A 23,571-nucleotide genomic window follows, 5' to 3' on the forward strand; every position below is an offset into this window, starting at 1 on the left:
TTTCTGAGAGGGGATTCCAATTCATATCCAGATTTTGGAAAGAGTTTTGTAAATTGTTAGGAGCGACGGTTAGTCTGTCTTCGGGTTATCATCCCCAGAGTAACGGGCAGTCTGAGCGAGTCAACCAAGATTTAGAGAGAATGTTGCGATGTCTAGTCTCTAAGAATCCTTCTTCCTGGAGCCAACAACTCTCTATGGTGGAGTACGCTCACAACTCGTTACCAGTTTCAGCCACAGCCTCTCTCCGTTTCAGTGCAGCTTATGTTACCAGCCACCGGTTTTTCCTAGTCTGGAGTCTGAAGTCGCGGTCCCCTCTGCTCACGCATTTGTCCAGAGGTGCCACCGCACCTGGACCAGGGCCCGCGAGACTCTGCTCCGGATGAGGGAGCGCACTAAGGCCAAGGCCCATCGCCACCGGTCAAAGCCTCCCGTATACGTCATGGGTCAAAAGGTGTGGCTTTCTACTAACAATTTTCCTCTCCGCTCCGCTTCTAACAAATTAGCTCCCAAATGTATTGGCCCGTTTCCTGTCGCCAAGATCATTAGTCCGGTGACAGTCCGCCTCAAACTACCTCCACGGTACAGGAGAATTCATCCCGGCTTCCATTTGTCCAAAATTAAACCCGTGTTTTATTCACGTATTAATCCGCCTACCCCGGTTCCCCCACCGCCGCGTCTCGTAGATGGGGAACCAACCTATTCAGTTAATCGTATTCTGGACTCGAGACGGAGGGGACGAGGATTCCAGTACTTGGTGGACTGGGAAGGTTACGGTCCGGAGGAGAGGAGTTGGGTACCTGCTAGGGACATACTGGATCACTCCCTTATTGATGATTACAATCAGCAGGTAGGCCCTTCTGGGAACTCCAGGAGGGTTTTGCATCAGCACTGATTAGTTTGCGGGCGTCTCCGCTAATTGTCATCAGCAATCTTGTGTGTTTCTGCGTTGGATGTCCGTGTCTCCCCGGAACCCCATCCACTCTTCGCACATCACCAACATTAACATCACTTACATTCGGCTCGCTTCCCTGCAGTTTCTGTGTCGCCCTCTCCTGCTGCCAACTCATCTCCACCATCCGGATCCTTCACTCACCTGCACCATCCTGGACTGTGTATTCCCTTCAGCTTCATATTTGTCTCTTATTGTTGTCCTGTATCATTGTTCTCATTAAACGGTGTTAACTCGCACTTGCTTCCTGCCACTCCTTTTCACACCGTCATTACAACAACTTTATTTCAAGATAGGCCTCTGAATAGTGAATTGCTCCAAGGACCTGACTTGACCAACACGTTAGTTGGTGTGCTTTTAAGATTTCGTGAGGAACCAGTAGCTATAATGGCGTACATCTAGTCGATGTTTTATCAGGTCAAGGTGCCAGAACGTGACACAGACCTACTCCGTTTTCTTTGGTGGCCCAACGGCAAGTTGAACAAGCCTATGGAGGAATTCCAAATGACTGTGCACCTCTTCGGAGCCACTTCTTCACCAAGTGTTGCCTCATACGCACTAAACAGGCAAGGCAAGGCAAGGCAAGTTTATTTATATAGCACATTTTGTACACAATGGTAATTCAAAGTGTTTTACATAAAAGAAAGTAAAATAATCATGAAGAAAAATAATAACATAAATAAAACAAGCAATTTTAAAACTTTTAAAATGATTAAAACATTTACTTAAAATGAATTTAAAAACAGTCAGAAAATGATTTTAAATAAAAAATAAAGTAAAATGAAAAACCTGTGAAAATATAGTGCAATCAGTTCGGACATTGCACAGTGCTCATTCAATAAATGCACAGCTAAACAGATGGGTTTTGAGTCTAGATTTAAATGTGACTAGTGTTTTAGCACATCTGATCTCTTCTGGAAGCTGATTCCAACTGCGGGCAGCATAGTAACTAAAGGCGGACTCCCCTTGTTTTGTGTGAACCCTTGGTATTTCTAACTGACTTGATCCTACTGATCTGAGTGGTCTGTTAGGTTTTTATTCAGTGAACATATTTGCAATATATTTCAGTCCTAGGTCATTTAGTGACTTATATACGAGTAAAAGTACTTTAAAATCAATCCTAAATGTAACTGGAAGCCAGTGTAAGAACCTGAGGACTGGTGTGATATGCTCAGATTTTCTGGTTCTAGTCAGAATCCTGGCAGCAGCGTTCTGGATGAGCTGCAGCTGTCTAATGGTCTTTTTGGGAAGGCCGGTGAGGAGCCCATCACAATAGTCCACCCTGTTGGTGATAAAGGCATGAACAAGTTTTTCCAAGTCTTGACTGGAAACAAAACATCTAATCTTGCAATGTTTTTTAAATGATAATATGCTGATTTAGTTACTGCTTTGACATGATTACTGAAATTAAGGTCTGTCTCCAGAATCACACCAAGATTCCTGACTTGATTTTTAGTTGTTTGACCCCTAGAGTCAAGGTATGCATTCACCTTGAAAACTTAATCTTTGTTTCCAAATGCAATGACTTCAGTTTTTTCCTTATTTAACTGAAGATAGTTTTGGCACAACCAACTATTAATTTCATCAATGCATTGGCAGAGGGATTCAATGGGGCTGTAGTCATTAGGAGATAAGGCTAGGTAAATCTGGGTATCATCAGCATAGCTGTGATAGGCAATTCGTTTTTTTCTCATAATTTGACTTAGTGGAAGCAAATACAGGCTAAACAAGAGCGGTGCAAGAATTGAGCCTTGAAAGACTCCACTTGTCATGGACGTCCACTTAGACTTATGCTCTCCTAGACTCACATAATAGCCTCTCCCTTCTAAGTATGACCTGAACCATTTGAGTACCATCCCAGAAAGCCTGACCCAGTTTTCCAGTTTCTCTAGTAGTATGTTATGATCGACAGTGTCAAACGCAGCACTGAGATCTAGCAATACCAGCACCGATATTTTGCCATAGTCACAATTTAAGCGAATATCATTTATTATCTTAATGAGTGCTGTCTCTGTGCTGTGATGCGGTCGGAAACCGGATTGAAAATTGTCCAGGTCAATGTCAATGTCAATGTCACCTTTATTTATATAGCGCTTTAAACAAAATACATTGCATCAAAGCAACTGAACAACATTCATTAGGAAAACAGTGTCAATAATGCAAAAATGATACTTAAAGGCAGTTCATCATTGGATTCAGTTATGTCATATCTGTTCAGTTAAATAGTGTCTGTGCATTTATTTGCAATCAAGTCAACGATATCGCTGTAGATGAAGTGTCCCCAACTAAGCAAGCCAGAGGCGACAGCGGCAAGGAACCGAAACTCCATCGGTGACAGAATGGAGAAAAAAACCTTGGGAGAAACCAGGCTCAGTTGGGGGGCCAGTTCTCCTCTGACCAGACGAAACCAGTAGTTCAATTCCAGACTGCAGCAAAGTCAGATTGTGCAGAAGAATCATCTGTTTCCTGTGGTCTTGTCCTGGTGCTCCTCTGAGACAAGGTCTTTACAGGGGATCTGTATCTGGGGCTCTAGTTGTCCTGGTCTCCGCTGTCTTTCAGGGATGTAGAGGTCCTTTCTAGGTGCTGATCCACCATCTGGTCTGGATACGTACTGGATTCGGGTGACTGCAGTGACCCTCTGATCTGGACACAGACTGGATCTGGTGGCCACGGTGACCTCGGAACAAGAGAGAAACAGACAAATATTAGCGTAGATGCCATTCTTCTAATGATGTAGCAAGTACATAGGTTGTTATGGGAAGTGTTTCCGGTTCCGGTTTACCTAATTAATGCAGCCTAAAAATCCTTTAACGGATTTGGATAATAAAAGCATATTAGTATGTTATGTGTATGCCAGGTTAAAGAGATGGGTCTTTAATCTAGATTTAAACTGCAAGAGTGTGTTTGCCTCCCGAACAATGTTAGGTAGGTTATTCCAGAGTGTGGGCGCCAAATAGGAAAAGGATTTGCCGCCTGCAGTTGATTTTGATATTCTAGGTATTATCAAATTGCCTGAGTTTTGAGAACGTAGCGGACGTAGAGGATTATAATGTAAAAGGAGCTCATTCAAATACTGAGGTGCTAAACCATTCAGGGCTTTATAAGTAATAAGCAATATTTTAAAATCTATGCGATGCTTGATAGGGAGCCAGTGCAGTGTTGACAGGACCGGGTATGGTCATACTTCCTGGTTCTAGTAAGAACTCTTGCTGCTGCATTTTGGACTAGCTGTAGTTTGTTTACTAAGCGTGCAGAACAACCACCCAATAAAGAATTACAATAATCTAACCTTGAGGTCATAAATGCATGTATTAACATTCTGCATTTGACATTGAGAGCATAGGCCGTAATTTAGATATATTTTTGAGATGGAAAAATGCAGTTTTACAAATGCTAGAAACGTGGCTTTCTAAGGAAAGATTGCGATCAAGTAGCACACCTAGGTTCCTCACTGATGATGAAGAATTGACAGAGCATCAAGTCTTAGACAGTGTTCTAGGTTATTACAAGCAGAGTTTTTAGGTCCTATAATTAACACCTCTGTTTTTTCAGAATTTAGCAGTAAGAAATTACTCGTCATCCAGTTTTTTATATCGACTATGCAATCCATTAGTTTTTCAAATTGGTGTGTTTCACCGGGCTGCGAAGAAATATAGAGCTGAGTATCATCAGCATAACAGTGAAAGCTAACACCATGTTTCCTGATGATATCTCCCAAGGGTAACATATAATGCGTGAAGAGTAGCGGCCCTAGTACTGAGCCTTGAGGTACTCCATACTGCACTTGTGATCGATAGGATACATCTTCATTCACTGCTACGAACTGATGGCGGTCATATAAGTACGATTTAAACCATGCTAATGCACTTCCACTGATGCCAACAAAGTATTCAAGTCTATGCAAAAGAATGTTGTGGTCAATTGTGTCAAACGCAGCACTAAGATCCAATAAAACTAATAGAGAGATACACCCGCGATCAGATGATAAGAGCAGATCATTTGTAACTCTAAGAAGAGCAGTCTCAGTACTATGATACGGTCTAAATCCTGACTGGAAATCCTCACATATACCATTTTTCTCTAAGAAGGAATATAATTGTGTGGATACCACCTTTTCTAGTATCTTGGACAGAAAAGGGAGATTCGAGATTGGTCTATAATTAACTAGTTCTTTGGGGTCAAGTCGTGGTTTTTTGATGAGAGGCTTAATAACAGCCAGTTTGAAGGTTTTGGGGACATGTCCTAATGACAATGAGGAATTAATAATAGTCAGAAGAGGATCTATGACTTCTGGAAGCACCTCTTTCAGGAGCTTAGATGGTATAGGGTCTAACATACATGTTGTTGGTTTAGATGATTTAACAAGTTTATACAATTCTTCCTCTCCTATAGTAGAGAATGAGTGGAACTGTTCCTCAGGGGATCTATAGTGCACTGTCTGATGCGATACTGTAGCTGATGGCTGAATGGTTGCAATTTTATCTCTAATAGTATCGATTTTAGAAGTAAAGTTGTTCATAAAGTCATTACTGCTGTGGTGTTGGGAAATGTCAACACTTGTTGAGGCTTTATTTTTTGTTAATTTAGCCACTGTATTGAATAAATACCTGGGGTTATGTTTGTTTTCTTTTAAAAGAGAAGAAAAGTAATCGGATCTAGCAGTTTTTAATGCTTTTCTGTAGGATATGTTACTTTCCCGCCAAGCAATACGAAATACCTCTAGTTTTGTTTTCCTCCAGCTGCGCTCCATTTTTCGGGCTGCTCTCTTTAGGGTGCGAGTATGCTCATTATACCATGGTGCCAAACTGTTCCCTTTCGAGAGTACTCTCGTACTGCGTAAGCTAGCTTACGCTATGGGAAAAGGTCCCCTTTTCTCGAGAATATGAAGCCAAAAATGATCCTTAATTTTTAAATAATGTAAAACGCAGTGCTGCAGCACAGCAGACCCAAGCGAAGCGGCTCGCGCGCTTATTTGCTGTGCTGCGGCAACTGCAGCAACCTATGGTGAGGCGGCGGAGAGTAACGAACCAATGGGGGCGCTTCGCGCCCATTGGACATCAGAGCGCGCCAAAATAGGCGTGGCTGGAACTATATAAGCCACCGCTTCACCATAGGGATCAGATTTCATCTCCTTCAGCGATCTCACCTGCACTTCGCTGTCTTCTCCGGAGAAGCCTCTACACGCCGTCGAAAAGCCTCTCAGCGGGATAGCACTGCAACGCAGATCTGAGGACGCCGGCTCGTGCTTCATCTCGACGCCGCCTTCAGCACTCGCTTCCTGCTGCGCCATCCGGCGTGACTATATCCTTTTCATAAGCTAGTGTGTTTTCCGCTGCATCACACTTTTTTCCTCCAGATTTCGAGGCGTTGTTTCAAATGCCTCGGGCCTGCGCTTCCTGCCGAGGCCCTCTGCCCAGCGAGGACCGCCACATCATCTGTGTCTCCTGCCTGGGCCGCGAGCATGCTGAGAGCGCACTCTTCAAGGGCGGCTGCCCCGAGTGCGACGACATGGCTATATCGACCCTGCGGGCTCGATTAGCTCAAACCAGCCACGATGCTCCACCTGCTCCGCCTCTTCTCTCTCAAGTGCCGCGTAAGAAACGCCGCGATCAGAGAATGCCTGAGCATACTGCTACACGCGAGCTCACGCCGGAACACTCCCCGCGTGCCTCGCCCGCTCTCTCTCCTTCGCCTGTCCTCTTCGTGGACGAGCAGCGCCAGTCCCTGCTCACCAGCGCCCCCTTCTCCTTCGGAGCGCCTGAGGCGGAAGAGGACAGACACGACAGCCTTTCTCTCGCCGCGTCCAGTAGTGAGGAATGGTCGGGCTCCATTGCGGACCCCCCCCCTCTACAGCACCCAGCTGCACCGGACAACGCGCCGATATCGACGCGGAGCTTACTCGCGTGCTTACAAGGGCTGTCAGCGACCTTCAGCTCGACTGGTCTCCTCCAGACGAGCCCGCTAAAAGCAGGCTGGATGAATGGTTCCTGCAGGGGCGCCCTTCGGCCCCTCCGCAAAGAAACGCCCCCTTCTTCCCGGAAGTTCACAATGAACTCACGAAGTCGTGGAAAGCCCCATTCTCCGCACGCTTGAAGACTTCTGTCTCGTCAGCGCTCTCCTCTGTCGACGGCGCCCGAGACCACGGTTACGAGAGCCTCCCCCCTCTCGAGGAGGCTATTGCTGCACACCTCTGCCCGCCCTCAGCCGCTGGATGGCGGTCGAAGCCTGTGCATCCATCCAAGCCGTGCCGCACCACCTCAGCTCTCGCTGGCCGAGCTTACACCTCCGCTGGTCAAGCTGCTTCGGCTCTACACACCATGGCTGTGCTGCAGGTTTTTCAGGCCAGACTTCTCCGTAACCTGGACGAGTCTGCCCCAGATACCTATGACTTTAAAGATCTCCGCAGCGCTACTGATCTAGCCCTGCGTGCGACAAAGACCACAGCACAAGCGATCGGCCGAAGCATGGCAAGCCTCGCTGTTTTAGAGCGACACCTCTGGCTCACGCTCACGGAGATGAAAGACGCCGACAAATCCGCCTTTCTCGACTCTCCTATCTCGCCTTCCGGCCTCTTGGCCAGTCGGTTAAGGGTTTCGCTGAACGCTTCACTGAGGCTCAGAAAACGTCACAGGCAATGAGACACTTCCTGCCGAAACGCTCTAGCTCTGCTGCGGGACGCCGTAGAAATGCGCCGCCCCCTCAGACCTCGAAGCCATCGCAGCCAGACTTACAGTCTCGCCCAGCGACCAAAACCCAGCACCGCTCTCGCTCTACGAGCCGCAAACCGCCAGAGAGACGGGGACCTCGGCCCAGGATTGTGCTGAACCCCGAGCCTCCGAAGCCCTCCTGACCTTCGGGCTGAAAAGACCGTGGTTAAGTCCCGCTGCGGCCGGACCACCACACAAGAAACCTCACATGCTTCCTCCAATCCCCTCACTAAAGGCGGTTGGAGATGTCTATACTGCAGTAAACGAGTCTGTTACAATGCACGCACGCCTGCACACAAACGCCGTTTTCACGGCGACCTCAATAAAGCACAAAAAGAGCTTTTTCTATGTAGGCAGTGTGCCCACTACACAGTACGCACCCCTACATGTATACACACTCCCCCAAGTGTCACAGAGACTCACTCGGGTCTCCTTTCATGCCCACCTTCCCGCTCGCGCCGGAGGTGCTCTAAATGTAGCGCGCGTGCCCACTTCTCAGTGCGCAACCCTACAAATAAGCGCTGTCACCACAGTGTCACAAGCACAGCATACTCGAGCTACTGGTCCCCTCATAACAGGCGGCCAGTGCCCGAAGCACATTCAACCCATAGCCGCACGAGCCGCTGCATGGCAGGCCATCCCCGGCATATCAAATTGGGTTTTGAATATAATAAAACGAGGTTACTCGCTCCAGTTCGCTCGCAGACCGCCGCGCTTTCGCGCCGTGGTCGAAACGAAAGTGAAAAGCGAAATGACACACGTCCTTCGCGCCGAACTGATAAACCTTCTTGCAAAAGGGGCGATAGAAACTGTCCCCCCTGCGCAGCGCGAGTCAGGCTTTTACAGCCGCTACTTCCTCGTACCAAAAAAGGATGGCGGTCTCAGACCCATCCTAGATCTCAGACGTTTGAACAAAGCGCTTATGACGCGATCGTTCAAAATGTTAACTACCAAACAAATACTCGCGCAAATTCGCCCGAGGGATTGGTTTTTCTCAGTGGATCTGAAAGACGCTTACTTTCACATTCAAATAGCACCCCATCACAGGCCATTCTTGAGATTCGCCTTCGAGGGGCAGACTTATCAGTACATGGTTCTTCCATTCGGCCTCTCCGTAGCGCCCCGTACGTTTACACGGTGCATGGATGCCGCTCTCGCACCCCTGAGAATGCGGGGAGTGCGAGTATTGAACTACCTCGACGACTGGCTAGTTTTAGCCCATTCCGAGGAACTACTGACGACACACAGATCCTGGATCCTCAGCCATTTAGAATGCCTGGGTCTCACGATCAACACTGTCAAGAGCGCTCTGTCTCCCAGCCAGAGGATTTCCTTTTTGGGGATAGACATAGACTCTGTGACATGTACAGCGCGTCTGACGTCACAGCGCGCTCTCACTATTCAGCATTTAGCCGTGTCGTTCAAAGCCGGGTCTCTTTACCCGCTCAAACGATTTCAGGAAATGCTAGGTCTGATGGCATCAGCCTCTGCGGTTCTCAAACTGGGCCTCCTGCGCATGCGCCCACTACAGCGCTGGCTGAGAGACCGTGTTCCAGCGCGCGCCTGGATTTCCGGCCGCGCGCGCATCAGGGTGACCCACGGCTGCATCACAGCTCTGGCCCCTTGGAAAAGAGCCAACTGGTATCAGTTAGGCGTAAGCACGGGCGCTGTCTCGAAATGGAAAGTAGTCTCGACAGATGCATCCAACCTCGGTTGGGGCGCCCTGTACGAGGGCAGGTCTGCCTCCGGCCTCTGGTCGAGCCCGGAGCGACTGTTACACATAAACTGTCTGGAGATGATAGCGGTCGAACTATCCCTGAAAGCTTTCCTCCCATTTTTAAAGGGCCACCACGTTCTGGTCAGATCAGACAGCATGTCAGTGGTGGCCTACATAAATCGCCAGGGTGGTGTCAGGTCAGAAACCTTGCACACCCTGACCGAGCGTCTTCTGACATGGGCACATTACAATCTGCGCTCGCTAAAGGCAGCGCATGTACCTGGCATCCTGAACCGGGGCCCGGACATGCTTTCCAGGGCGAATGTTCCCCCTGGGGAGTGGTCTCTTCACCCACAGACGGTTCAGTTGATGTGGAGCATCTTCGGCAGGGCAGAGGTCGATCTCTTCGCCTCAGAAGACAACGCTCATTGCCCAATATATTTTTCAAAGAGCAGGGACGCGCTGGCCCTCGATTGGCCCAGATGCCCGCTTTATGCCTTCCCACCGGTCGCGATGCTACCGCAGGTCATCGATCGGGTCAGGAAGAGCAGATGTGCTATGCTGCTAGTAGCCCCACTCTGGACGACCCAACCTTGGTTCTCCGAGCTGATGCAGCTGTCCAGTACAGCCCCATGGCCAATACCGCTGCGGAAAGATCTCCTCACGCAGCTGAAGGGCGCGCTCTTGTAAGCGCTGACTGTCTCGAGTTTGGGCCTAATGACTCCAGAGTCATTCTCAGACCAAGACACGGCTATGTCCCCAAGGTGCTCTCAACACCGTTCAGAGCGCAGGTCATCTCGCTGTCAGCCCTTTCCTCGCAAAGCGACGAAAGCAACGCGAGCTTCATCTGCCCCGTCAGGGCTCTTAAAACCTATATTGCGCGCTCCGCCTTATTCAGGAGGTCGGACCAGCTCTTCATATGCTTTGGTGGGCGCACCCGAGGTCTCGCCACCACGAAGCAAAGCCTATCGCGATGGATAGTAGACACTATCTCGCTGGCTTACAAATCTAAGGGCCTTCGGTGCCCGTTCGGCATCAGAGCCCATTCCACCCGAGGTATGGCCTCGTCATGGGCGTGGTCCTGCGGGATACCACTGGATGATATCTGTGCGGCGGCAGGCTGGGCCTCTCCGTCCACATTTATTAGATTCTATAATCTGCAAGTCCCTGCCCTGCAGGCCAGGGTACTTTCTATATAGACGTGCTAAGCCTTATCACGTCCCCCTTTTTTCGTTCCCTATATAAAGCTCACTAAGGTTGGCTGTTGGGACTGGGATTTCTCCTGCTATAAAGCCCCGAGCTCTCGCCTCGGGCTGTGACAGGTCGAAGTTCCCGAGCACGCACGGCGTTTTACATTGTGTTCCCATAGCGTAAGCTAGCTTACGCAGTACGAGAGTACTCTCGAAAGGGAACGTACTCGGTTACTAACGTAACCTCGGTTCCCTGAGATGAGGGAACGAGTACTGCGTAACCTGCCGTGCTATGTGCTCGGACCGGGTGATCGCTTCAGTCGATTTAAAACCTGATCCCTATTGTGAAGCGGTGGCTTATATAGTTCCAGCCACGCCTATTTTGGGGCGCTCTGACGTCCAATGGGTGCGAAGCGCCTCCATTGGTTCGTTACTCTCCGCCGCCTCACCATAGGTTGCTGCAGTTGCCGCAGCACAGCCAATAAGCGCGCGAGCCGCTTCGCTTGGGTCTGCTGTGCTGCAGCACTGCGTTTTACATTATTTAAAAATTAAGGATAATATTTGGCTTCATATTCTCGAGAAAAGGGGACCTTTTCCCATAGCGTAAGCTAGCTTACGCAGTACTCGTTCCCTCATCTCAGGGAACCGAGGTTACGTTAGTAACCGAGTACGTTTTCCTTAACCTTCCTTAAGCGTAAAGGAGCAACTTTATTTAAAGTGCTAGAAAAGAGAGAGTCCATAGTTTCTGTTACATCATCAAGTTGTTCTGAGGTTTTGGATATGCTAAGGAATTTGGATACATCAGGAAGATAACTTAAAAAGCAGTCTTTTGTGTTAGAAGTGATGGTTCTTCCATACTTGTAACAAGAAGTAGAATTTACAATTTTGGCTATATGAATTTTGCAAAGAACTATATAATGATCTGAGATATCATCACTTGGCTGAATAATTTCAACACCATCAACATCAATTCCATGTGACAGTATTAAATCTAGAGTATGATTTCGACAATGAGTAGGTCCTGAAACGTGTTATCTAACACCAATAGAGTTCAGAATGTCTATAAATGCTGATCCCAATGCATCGTTTTCATTATCAACATGGATATTAAAATCACCAACTATTAAAACTTTATCTGCAGCCAGAACTAACTCGGATGTAAAATCACCAAACTCTTTAATAAAGTCTGTATGGTTCCCTGGTGGCCTGTATACAGTAGCCATTTCAAACATAACAGGGGATTTATCATTAACATTTGTTTCTTTGGATAATGTTATATGAAGTACCATTACTTCAAACGAGTTATACTTGTAGCCTGCCCTCTGAGAAATCCTGAAAACGTTGTTATAAATTGAAGCAACACCTCCACCTTTGCCTTTTAGACGTGGCTCATGTTTATAACAGTAATCTTGGGGGGTGGACTCATTTAAAATAATGTAATCATCAGGTTTTAGCCAGGTTTCTGTCAAACAGAGTACATCTATATTATGATCAGTGATCATATTATTTACAAAAAGTGTTTTCGTAGAAAGGGATCTGATATTCAATAAGCCAAGCTTTATCATTTGTTTATCCATATTGCTTCTGTTTTTTATTTGTTGAACCTCAATTAAATTGTTAATCTTAACTTGGTTTGGACGTTTTTTGTATTTTCTAGTTCGGGGAACAGACACAGTCTCTATAGTGTGATATCTAGGTGAAAGAGTCTCTATGTGCTGAGAATTAACTGACCTCTGTGACGGGAGGTAGCTAGCAGAAGGTCGGTTTAGCCAGTCTGTCTGCTTCCTGACCTGGGCCCCAGTTAGTTAATTATAAACACTAAGACTATTTGCCATATTTCTAGAGAGAAGAGTGGCGCCACCCCAGGAGGGATGAAGACCATCTCTTTTAAACAGGTCAGGTCTGCCCCAAAAGCTCGTCCAATTGTCTATGAAACCTATGTTATTCTCTGGGCTTCACTTAGACATCCAGCCATTGAGTGATGACAATCTGCTATGCATCTCATCACCACGGTAAGCAGGGAGGGGACCAGAGCATATTATAGTGTCTGACATCGTGCTTGCAAGTTCACACACCTCTTTAATGTTATTTTTAGTGATCTCCGACTGGCGAAGTCGAACATCATTTGCGCCGGTATGAATAACAATCTTACTGTATTTACGTTTAGCATTAGCCAGCACTTTTAAATTTGCCAAGATGTCAGGCGCTCTGGCTCCCGGTAAACATTTGACTTTGGTGGCTGGTGTCTCTATATTCACGTTCCGTAGAATCGAACCGTAGAATAGAATCACCAATAACTAGAGCACTTTCATCAGGTTTCTCAGTGGGTGCATCACTGAGTGGGGAGAACCTGTTTAATGTTTTGATCGGAACAGAAGAGCGGTGTTTTGACCCACGACTACGCTGCCTCACCGTCACCCAGTTGCCCTGCTGCTGGGGCTCTGTTTCCGGAACCGAACAATGTACAGGAATCCCTGAGCTAGACGCATCCAAAGCCGTATCTAGAGCCCTAACATTTTTACTGTCCTCAATTAAAGTTTGGATGCGTGTCTCTAATTCTGAAACCTTCTCTGTCAGCCTAACTATTTCCCTGCATTTATCACATGTGAATCCCTCATCAGCGACAGAGATAGATAAACTGTACATGTGGCAAGAGGTGCAAGAAACAATGATAGGAGAAGCCATTACTCACCGTGCTTCACAGGTATCCATTTGAGTTTAAGTATTTGTTCAGCTGATTAAAAACTACCTTTTCTATGATTTTGCCTATAAAAGGAAGGTTAGATATTGGTCTAAAATTGCTCAAAATGGTGTTATCAAGATTGCTGTTTTTCAGGAGGGGCTTAACAGCTGCAGTTTTTAGGGAGTTTGGAAATGTCCCAGAAAGAAGTGAGGCATTCACCACTTCTAAGAGATCTGCTTCTAAGCAGTTAAGCACACTTTTGAAAAAAAAGATGTGGGAAGTGTGTCAAGACAGCAGGTTGACGATTTTAGTTGCTGCACTGTTTTCCAGATTTTTGCTATCAATTGTTTCAATAATATACATATTTTCTTTTTGATATTGTGGCCGAATCAGTCTGACCTCTGCATTACTTGAGGATGTGCTAATCGCCTTGATGATCTTCTCAGAAAAGAAGGAAGCACACTCAATGCATTTGCTGTCTGATAGCATTTCACTGGGAATCTGACTTGGGGGGGGGGGTTGTCAGTCTCTCAACAGTGGCAAAAAGAGTACGAGTGTTATCTAAGTTACTGTTCATAAGGTTTGAGAAGAAATTCTGTCTAGCTGTGGCTAGTTTCACATTAAAAGCATGAAGGCTGTCTTTATAGATGCTATAGTGAATTTCAAGTTTCGTCTTCCTCCACATCCGCTCTGCTTTTCTGCATTGTCTTTTCATAGTCTGAACTGCTGTTGATCTTCTCCAAACTGATTTCTGTCTGTTTGTTTTCTTACTGACTATTATTGGAGCAATATCATCAATAACATTCTTAACTTTTGAGTTTAAGGAATCAAGGAGAATATTAACAGAGTCTGCAGAAATGCTTGGTGTTAAAGATATAGCCTCCATAAATAGTACACTTGTGTTCTCGTTTATGCATCTCCTTCTGCAAGAGACAGATCTAGATTCAGTGGTAGCAGAGATCAATATATCAAAGAAAATACAGAAGTGATCAGATAGTGCTATGTCCTTAGTAACAATGGATGAAATGTTTAGACCAATACTGATTATTAGATCCAGAGTGTGTCCACCTTTGTGTGTGGGTCCATGCACATGCTGAATCAGGTCAAAAGTGTTTAGAACTGTTATCATTTCTTTTGTAGTTTTGTTTTCTGCATTATCTATGTGAATATTAAAATCCCCTGCAATTGCAAAACAGTCAAACTCTGAGGAAATTATTGATAACATTTCTGTGACCTCTTCAACAAAGGCTGGAGAGTATTTTGGAGGCCTGTAAATAATAATAATTTCATTAGAAACATAAAATGCAGATTGTTTGTGGTTATAAAGTCATTGATTAGAAATTATTAATTTTTTAGAGAACGAATGTTTAAAAGTGCTAACTTGATGGCAGTGCTTTGTGTCTTTACATCAATCTTAGTTTGATGCATAATAGGCAGCAGATTAGGTGAGTTTGCCCCCTTCGGCTTGAGAAGGCCTTAGACTTTCTATCACGTGATAAAACTGAAATAGAGAAAGCTACAGGCACACTGGATTCCCGCTTGTTATGTAAGCATTTGTGAATGTTGCTGCTATTATAGCGGGGACCCGACACATATCACTGAGAGCTGCTATCAGTTGTTTTTGGTTCACCTTCAGCAGATAGAGGGTTTGGGACCTGGCGTTGTGGCAGCGGTCGGAGAGCTTTCACAGGCTTTGGTGGTTGGGGGGCCCGCCAACGCCAATTTTCTCTCTCTTCTGTTTGAATGTAGGGAGTTGTTATCCTGTCTCCGGAATGTAAGCTGCTGGCAGTGGGAGGCAACGTCTTCTTTTTGTAGTATTATTCCAGTCCCAATGTTTTTAGTTTTATCGTTTGTGCCAAAAATCTGTTGTTTGAGCACTGTGCTGATCTGCTGAAGTAAAAATCTTAGAAAAATCTGAGAAAAGTACAGAAATAAGAAGCAAAGCGCAGAGCAGTAAGCTAGAACGTCCGAACGGTAGCAAAGCCGGAAGCCGGAAGAGACCTGCTGAAAAAGAACTGCTGAAGATCACAAGGCTGATGTATCTCCAGAAACTGTCCAGACAGGTATGCACAACTTCTACGTAGATGATTGTTTGAAGAGTGTAGCTAAAGAAGAAGATGCGGTGACCCTGGCTAAAGATCTTCGTACCCTGTGTGCCAGTGGAGGCTTCACTCTAACAAAGTGGGTGAGCAATAGCAGGAAGGTGTTAATGACAATCCCTGAAGTGCATAGAGCCAGCTAAGTGAAGGACCTGGATCTTAGACATGACGCTTTGACAGTCAAGAGGACACTCGGTGTACAGTGGGACACAGAAACTAATACTTTCGCCTACAGTATGAAGCTGCAAGACAAGCCGATGACCAGAAGAGGCATTTTATCAGTCGTGAATTCCATCTATGACCCCCTTGGCTTTCTGGCTCCAGTCATCTTGCCCGCTAAACTCCTGCTGAAAGATCTTTGTAAAGAACAATATGGATGGGATGAGAACATTGGCGAAAAACATGCTGAAGTTTGGAAAAGATGGATTGAAGATGTCAGTCATCTCTCTAATTTCCATGTGAGGAGGTGTTTGAAACCTGCAGATTTTGGATGCACTGCAATAGCACAGTTACATCATTTTTCAGACGCTTCTGAGTCTGCATACGGCACTGTGTCTTATCTGCTGCAAGAGAATAGCCAAGGTGAGAAACATTGTGCATCCAAGAGCTTCAAGTTCCATTGCAGCAATCTATTTTTTGGACAGACAGTACTACTGTGCTCCGATATATTGACAGTGAAACTGCTCGTTTCAAAACTTTTGTTGCGAGCAGAATCTCGTTGATCTGAGAAGCAATCAAGCCATCACAATGGAAGTATGTCAGAACAACGGAAAATCCTGCAGATCCAAGCCAGCAGGGACCTGAAAGCTAAAAGTTTGATGCAAGGAGGAACCTGGAATAATGGGCCGGATTTCTTGCTGGACAAAGAATGTGATTGGTTGGAACAACCTGTGCGAAGGAAGGAAAGCCTTCAAAATGATCCGGAAGTCAAGAATGGAGCTACAGTCAACATGATCAAAGTTGAAGAAAACATGGAACCAATCGACAAACTGATCAGCTATTACTCAGACTGGCATAAACTAAAAAGAGTAGTGGCCTGGATTTTAAAGGTAAAGGAAAATATGTGGAAACTAAAAGAGGAAAGAAAGAATGTCAAAAAAGTTAATGGAAACTGAAACAGACCCTGAAAAAGAAAGATCAAAATTAGAACAACAAATTAAGAAATTCAAAGCAACAAGTCTGCCATGCCAGAAAACGCTAAACATCCAGCAATTATTTCAAAGCACAGCAGAGTTGCTACATTGATTTTGAGAGACATACACCAAAGAACAGGACACTGCGGACGCAGTTATGTCTTGGCACAACTGAGGTGCAGGTACTGGATCCCAAAACCAAATTCTGCAATTTGAAAGATAATCAACAAATGCACAGTGTGCTGCAGGAAAGGTTGGTGAGCAAGAGATGGCAAACCTGCCTGAAGATAGGCTCTTGCCAGATTAGCCTCCTTTCACAAATACTGGTGTTGATTTCTTTGGGCCGTTTGATGTTAAGCTGGGCCGGAGTACAATCAAAAGGTATGGCGTGATGTTCACTTGTCTCACTCTCAAAGTGCACATTGAAGTTGCAGATAACCTCGACACAGAATCCTGCATTAATGCAATTCGTCGCTTTGTGTGCGGGAGAGGTCAAGTTACCTTCATGCGCTCTGACAGCGGCCACAAAATTTGTGTGTGAGGTCAAAAGCATCATCAACGGTAGGCCGCTTACAACTATTTCAGATGATGTGAATGACGTAGAACCTCTAACACCCAATCACTTACTGCTAGAAATTGTTTGGCTCTCAGTGTTTAAGTTTATAATTGCTTAGTCCTCCTGCCTAACCAATTACGTGCCGGGTAATGTAAGAGCCACATAGAGATTAGTTCATCTGAAATAATAATTTAGTAAAATTAATTAGAATTTTTTTATTAAAATCCATAAGAAATATTTTGGTTTAAAATGCATACTTAGCAATGTGTAGATCCGTTAACATTTAATTATTTTGAGCTTCCAGTCAGATCGCACTATGTCATAATGCAAGCGATTGGATGTGTTTAGTTTTAGTTTGAAGTTAGAGACGTTGGAAGCAACACAGTTTTTTGACCGTGCGTACCATGCAACATTTTTTATTTTATGTTTTGGAAGTAAACATTTCAAAAGAAGATTGTGGTTTGCTCGTGTTTCAAATACTGGTTATAATTTGACTGACTTCAAAAAGATGTACAAAAGAATTAGAAGCAACTAGGTGCCACTACACTGAGTATCATCAGCATAACAGTGAAAGCTAACACCATGTTTCCTGATGATATCTCCCAAGGGTAACATATAAATCGTGAAGAGTAGCGGCCCTAGTACTGAGCCTTGAGGTACTCCATGAGGTTCTGCACTTGTGATCGATATGATACCTCTTCATTCACTGCTAGGAACTGATGGCGGTCATATAAGTATGATTTAAACCAGGGGTCACCAAACTCGGTCCTGGAGGGCCAGTGTCCTGCAGAGTTTAGCTCCAACTTGCCTCAACACACTTCCCTAAGAAGTTTCAAGTATAGCTAATAAGACCTTGATTAGCTGGTTCAGGTGTGTTTGATTAGGGTTCATACATCAAATCTAATCATACATCAAATCTATTATCTGTTATCATTTCATTTACAATAACTGCTTTGGGTGTGAGTGATGTTTATGAGCCCAAACTAAACTAAAAACAAGAGTTTTTTTGTTCATTTATTTAACATTTTTCAGGTTTAATCATGATCAGATTTTTTTCTAGATCCTACATTATGTATATTTTGACCTCGAAAAAGCCTAGGACTCTCCCAGAAAAGATTCCAATTATTAACAAAGAGCAATTTCTGTTCTTTACACCATGACAATAACCATTTATTTAAAGCAAAAAAATTACCCAGAAGGATTCACACCCATGCAGTTTTGCATTGCAGCATCTGGCACACTGTAAACCAAAATTGTAACTACATTGAAACCTATTTTACTAGGGTACCAAAATTAGATAATTAAATAATAATAAAAACAAACAAACAAACTGCTAATATTTAAACCCTTTTATTGGCACTTTATGCCATTCATCACTAAACAATTACAATGGGGCCGATGGTTGCTTTCTCTCTTGATACCAGGCCTGAAAAACAATGACAAGGAGAAACATTTAAAAGTCCTTCTCATTAAAAATAAGCATAAACACAAAACAACGGTTATCTGAATCAGACAGTGCTCATCCTTTCCTCTTTGTACTGCACGTGGAGTCGCAGCACATGCACACCTGGTCATTGTCATCTACAGATGTCCACCTGTTTAGGGGAAACAAAACTTCTTTGTTAACCTACAAAAGAAACATGATTAGTAAAAGAACTTGCCAACAGAACTACAGTCCAAATTACATTCCAAGCCACTATCATCTTTCTGGAATCTGAAAGCCTCTGAAACTGCTGCTTGTCATTCTGAACTCAGTGCATGAACCTGGAAGGGGAACCTGTAAACTTTGCATCTACCAGGCACCTGAAGGGAGAGGGGAGAAAAAAAAAGATAAATAAAAACACCAGCAAACACGTCTTTAAGCTCAGTTTTCAACATAGGAATTCAATAAGATTCTTTACTAAACACATGGTTCTCAATAAAAGAATATTGTGGCGAAATGTTCACATCAGGGGCCAAAGTAGCAACAAAGCTATCCACAATATATACGCAGAGGAACATGGTTGTCCTGCTTCACAGAAGCTTCAGTGTTCAGGAGCTGCCCTAGGAAGTACCAGTTGGATGGCCTCTAAATCATCCAGTCATCTGAAACAAAAGTCATGTTGGCAACACATCCCAGACACTTCTAAAACTAATTTAAATACATATTACCAGCCACAAGCTTCAATTAGAACACCACAACTTCCACTGCAACTTTAGTTGCAGCAAAAGGAGCACAAGAGGGCAACAATACATCACTGCTTCCATTGTGCAACCTATCATTAGAAATAAAACAGGAATAAGTAGTATCGATTTTCATCAAATTTAGACAAAGATGTTTCTAGTACCTTAAATAGTGGCACTCAGTTCTAACAGCTGCTGCATCAGTTCTTACAATGGAAGTTCCTACTACAGCCTCAGAAGTGTAGAAGAGATTGAATGTGTAAACAAGCTCATTATCAGTCATCTGAAAGCAGGAAAAGTTATGATTTGTTGGACAGACCTAGCTTTTACACTTACAAGTGACCCATATGCAGCCACTCACCACCAGAGAGCTGACACATGTCTGGAGCTCATATTCAAAGATAAGCACTCGAGTTTCTTGATCTTACCCTACAGCAGTTTTAAAACAGTTTTTTTTTTACTGTAAATTATAGATTTTGATACTTTTTTTACTTCTAAAAATTGTACAATTAACAAGATTTTACTGCAAAATTACATTAAATGTCTGGTTAGATCTATAGTTTTCCCTAAATATGGTATGGGAACTTATTTTAACATCAAAAAAATATATATTGTCCTTTCTATTTTGTCCTGGTAGATGGCTGCATTGACTTTGGGCTTGATAAAACACCAGCAGGCACCTCAAATCATCAATGACTTAACAAATTTCACACTGGACTTCAAGCAGCTTGGATTCTGTGCCTCTCTTGTCTCACTCCAGACTCCAAACCTTGATTTCAAAATGAAATGCAACATTTACATTGATCTTAAAAGAGGACTTTGGACCGCTAAGAAGCAGTCTAGCTTTTTTTTCTTAGCCCAGGTAAGATACTTCTGGCTTGGTAGCCATTTTCCTGAAGACGTCTGAGTGTCTGACTCTTGATGCACAGACTCCAGCTTCAGTCCACTCCTTGTGAAACTCTCCCAAATGTTTGAAACTGCTTGACAGTATTCTCAAGCTTGTGGTAAACAGGTCATCCCTGTTGATTGTGCACCTTTCCCTACCCAATTTCTTTCTTCCAGTCAACTTTGCATTTATTCTGATTTGATACAGCACTCTGTGAACAGCTTTGACCTTCTGTGACTTATCCTCTTTTTGGAGGGGGGAGTGGTCTTCTGGACCACTGCCAAATCAGCAGTCTTTCCCAATATTGTGGTTTCAAGGAACAAGAAATACCCAGAATTTATACTGTAGCGATGGTCATTTAATGTAGTTCAACGGTTCAGACTGCTGAAAGGATTTTGTAAGTGTACTGTCTGATGTTATGTTGATAGCCAGTTTCATTGTACACATAGTAAAAATTCTAATAAAATGAATTACAAGGAGCTTGACACGGTGTTCCATTTTTAAATAAAAGTCATAAAGGTTGAATTCTGAATGTTGGTAAACTACTTTCTTCATGTTGTATGGTCAAAGACAGTAAAACTGTGATGTAACTGAAGTAGTGACATCTTTTCTGTAACGTTACATGCATCTGAAATTGATTATTTTGAAGATGAAGTTTAAGGCGGGGTCCAACATGAGCTTGTTGTTTACTGCAAGAAAATGCGTTACGGTGGACTAAATATATATAAAATAACTTGCCTAAGTTACCAGAAAGACCTCTTTTTACTGAAAATATTTTACGAGATATTAAACTGACTATAGGTAAAAACACTTCTACATGAACCCCCCAGTAGGGAATTAGTAGAGCAGGTTGTATATCATGTATGAGGACATAAAATGTAACCACATAGTTTAAGGTTCCAGAAAACATGCAACTACACAGTGTTTCATAGCAGATTTTGACCATGTAGAACACCTCAAAACACTTGTGGTATGAATCCAAATGGTATAAGTTTTATCCTTCATGAAAGTGATCATTTAAAATGCGGTTTTTATTAGCGCAGATTTGATGTTAAACGGCTCGTTCAGTGAATTGCAGGGCATCTCAGTGATCAGCCATGAAACAGCGATTCTGTTCAAATTCCCTTTAAAATCTTAAATGATTCCCTTTGAGCTAAATTGACCTTTTACCCTTACAATGGTTTCAGGTTAACTTTTGAAACATATTTAAGGTTTTCAGAAAGCACCAGTTGTCAGTCACTAGTAATTAAAATCAGCATGCAAGGTGTCAGTGCAGGTCCATTTCAAAATACAAAAGCCAAAACTATCCTCTAGAAAGAACTCCAGATCTGCCACAGTATCACTTTCAGCTCTTTATTGGCCACTCAACCCACATCAAATAGAGACCACAATGGGGCCAATGGTTGCTTTCACTTCTGAAACAAGGCCTTTGGGGGGGGGGGGGGGGGGAGATGGGGGTTAAAGAAAAAAAATAAAAACAATCACAAGGCATTGTAATAGGTCAATTCTCTAACTAAACCTTCAAATAGTCACCTGCATCGGACAGTTCGCGCCCTTTCCTGCTGGAGCCACATGTGGAGTCACAGCACACGCACACCTGGTCATTGTCATCGGCAGAAAGCCATCTAATAAAAATAGATCTTTAGTCATTCAGAACACATCTTATGGTTGGAAACTTAATCAGTGTGGACATACCCATTTGCAAAGGAGCAAGCCTTGTTCTCCGGACTTATGGGTGTTGAAGCCACAACTGCTTTCAAAGCACATGTGATGTAAACCTATTATTAAAAAAAAAAAAAAAAAAAAAAAAAACACACTTTAGAAGTAAACGTTTTACATCCAGTGAAACAACCAGCCCTTAAGTAACAAATTACTGGATCACTACATACCCGAGCACTATTTGACTGCTGGAATCTGAAAGTCTCCAACTGGAAGTGCAGTTTGTCATTCTGAACACGGTGCATAAAACTAGAAGTTGAACCTGTAAGCTTTGCATCAACCAGGCACCTAGAGTGGAAACAGAAATGAGGTTCTGGCAACACAGGAGGTCAACAGATTAATCCCTACACACCCATGGTTCTCAATAAAGGAATATCTTGGAGTGGAGTTCACATCAGGGACCGCAGTGGCCACACAGCCATCCACAAACAAGCGCAAAGGAACATGGTTATACTGATTCACAGAAGCCTCAACTTTCAAAGACTGCCCTAGGAAGTACTCATTGGATGGCCTCTCAAATGTCCAGTCATCTGACGGGGAAGAGAAGACAAACACTTTAGAGCCCATTCTAGAACACACAAAAGAAAAAACCCCACACAACCCCTACCAGTCATGAGCTTCAGTGAGAATACTAGAACATCCTCTGCAACCTTTGTAGCAGCAAAAGGAACCCAAGAGGGAGTCAAAACATTGCTGCTTACATTGTGCAACCTAAAACAGAAAAAAAAAAAAAAAAAAATCAGTAACTTGTAATGAAACAGCTTAAACTTTTTAGTACCTTGAATAGTGGCATTCGATTCCAACAGCTGCTGCATCAGTTCTTATAATGGGAGTTCCTACTAAAGCCTCAGGCGTATAAAAGAGGGTAAACGTATAGACCAGCTCACTGTCAGTCATCTGAAAAGAAATAAGTCTGAAATAACTCACTCATACTGTTGATTACTGTGGTTTATAAAAAAAATTAAAAAATAACTCACATTCAGAGAGCTGCCACATGTCTGAAGCTCATACTCAAAGATAATCACTTGGGTTTCTGGATCCTCCCCTATAGCTGCACAGCCTCCTAAACTGAGGAATGAAGGATTGACCAGCTGACCAGTCCCAAAGAAGTCCTTCTTAACCTCCACATGCACAAGGCTCTCTCCACATTGTGCAGCAATACTTTGTGCAGGGGCCGGTACATGCAATGCAAGAGGAACAACTGGCTGTTGGGGTTCTTCTGGTATTACAGGAAAATGCCAGGTCAAAGGTGCCACAGGAGCCTGCATTAGCTGTTTGGACTGAGTGCTTCCAGGTTCTTGGAGTTTCTGTAAACCTACCCCAACAGGACTCAGTACAGGTCTTGAAGGTCTAAAAGCAGCTGACGTCTGTAAACCTGCATGCTGAGGAGCTAATACTGTGGACTGTTGTTGGAATCTTATTGGAGCCTGGCTTTGTTTAAATTTTGACCATTGTGCCAAAGACAAGTCAGCTGCAATAAGCAGAAAGAATCCAACACTAACAAAATCCATCAATCCCATTTTCATGAAACTCTGAGAACCTCAGAATGCTTGTTGTGTGTCTGCTGTGCCTTTTTCTAGAGCAGGAAATTGCAATGACTCCACCCCCTTTTGACAAGCTTAATGGTTCTCCAGACTTCCTTCTTAATTACTATTCCTGCCACAAAGGAGATCACTAACAAGATTGGCTGTAGTCTATGTTGGTTTCATTAGCAAAGGTATTTTTTTGTTGTTTTTGCTTTTTTTTCACATAGTGATTTCTTTGAATTT

The 23,571-nt window shown here is 43.9% G+C and overlaps 1 protein-coding gene across 1 annotated transcript; it reads right to left on the reverse strand.

The window, feature by feature from the left end:
• Positions 1 to 21,422: 21,422 nt before the first annotated feature.
• LOC132107078 (zona pellucida sperm-binding protein 3-like) lies at positions 21,423 to 23,356 on the reverse strand. Its single transcript, XM_059513237.1, has 8 exons — positions 22,780 to 23,356; positions 22,581 to 22,699; positions 22,410 to 22,513; positions 22,155 to 22,332; positions 21,973 to 22,090; positions 21,779 to 21,861; positions 21,617 to 21,708; positions 21,423 to 21,510 (listed from the first exon to the last, which is right to left on the reverse strand). Exons 1-8 carry the CDS (start codon positions 23,326 to 23,328, stop codon positions 21,458 to 21,460), a joined length of 1,296 nt encoding a protein of 431 aa, XP_059369220.1. The 5' UTR covers positions 23,329 to 23,356; the 3' UTR covers positions 21,423 to 21,457.
• Between the last annotated feature and the right edge of the window lie 215 nt (positions 23,357 to 23,571).

Source organism: Carassius carassius, chromosome 27 (assembly GCF_963082965.1).
Source record: "Carassius carassius chromosome 27, fCarCar2.1, whole genome shotgun sequence".
In the NCBI taxonomy this organism is placed as follows: domain Eukaryota; kingdom Metazoa; phylum Chordata; class Actinopteri; order Cypriniformes; family Cyprinidae; genus Carassius; species Carassius carassius.

Bases quoted from the DNA above. Each gene is read 5' to 3' on its own strand.
- LOC132107078 (XM_059513237.1), bottom strand. From the start codon at position 23,328: ATGAAAATGGGATTGATGGATTTTGTTAGTGTTGGATTCTTTCTGCTT. The intron at 22,514-22,580 runs GTACTAAAAAGT...TTTCTGTTTTAG, and splicing joins ATCGAATGCCACTATTCAAG to GTTGCACAATGTAAGCAGCA. The intron at 22,333-22,409 runs GTAGGGGTTGTG...CTTCCCCGTCAG, and splicing joins CTCACTGAAGCTCATGACTG to ATGACTGGACATTTGAGAGG.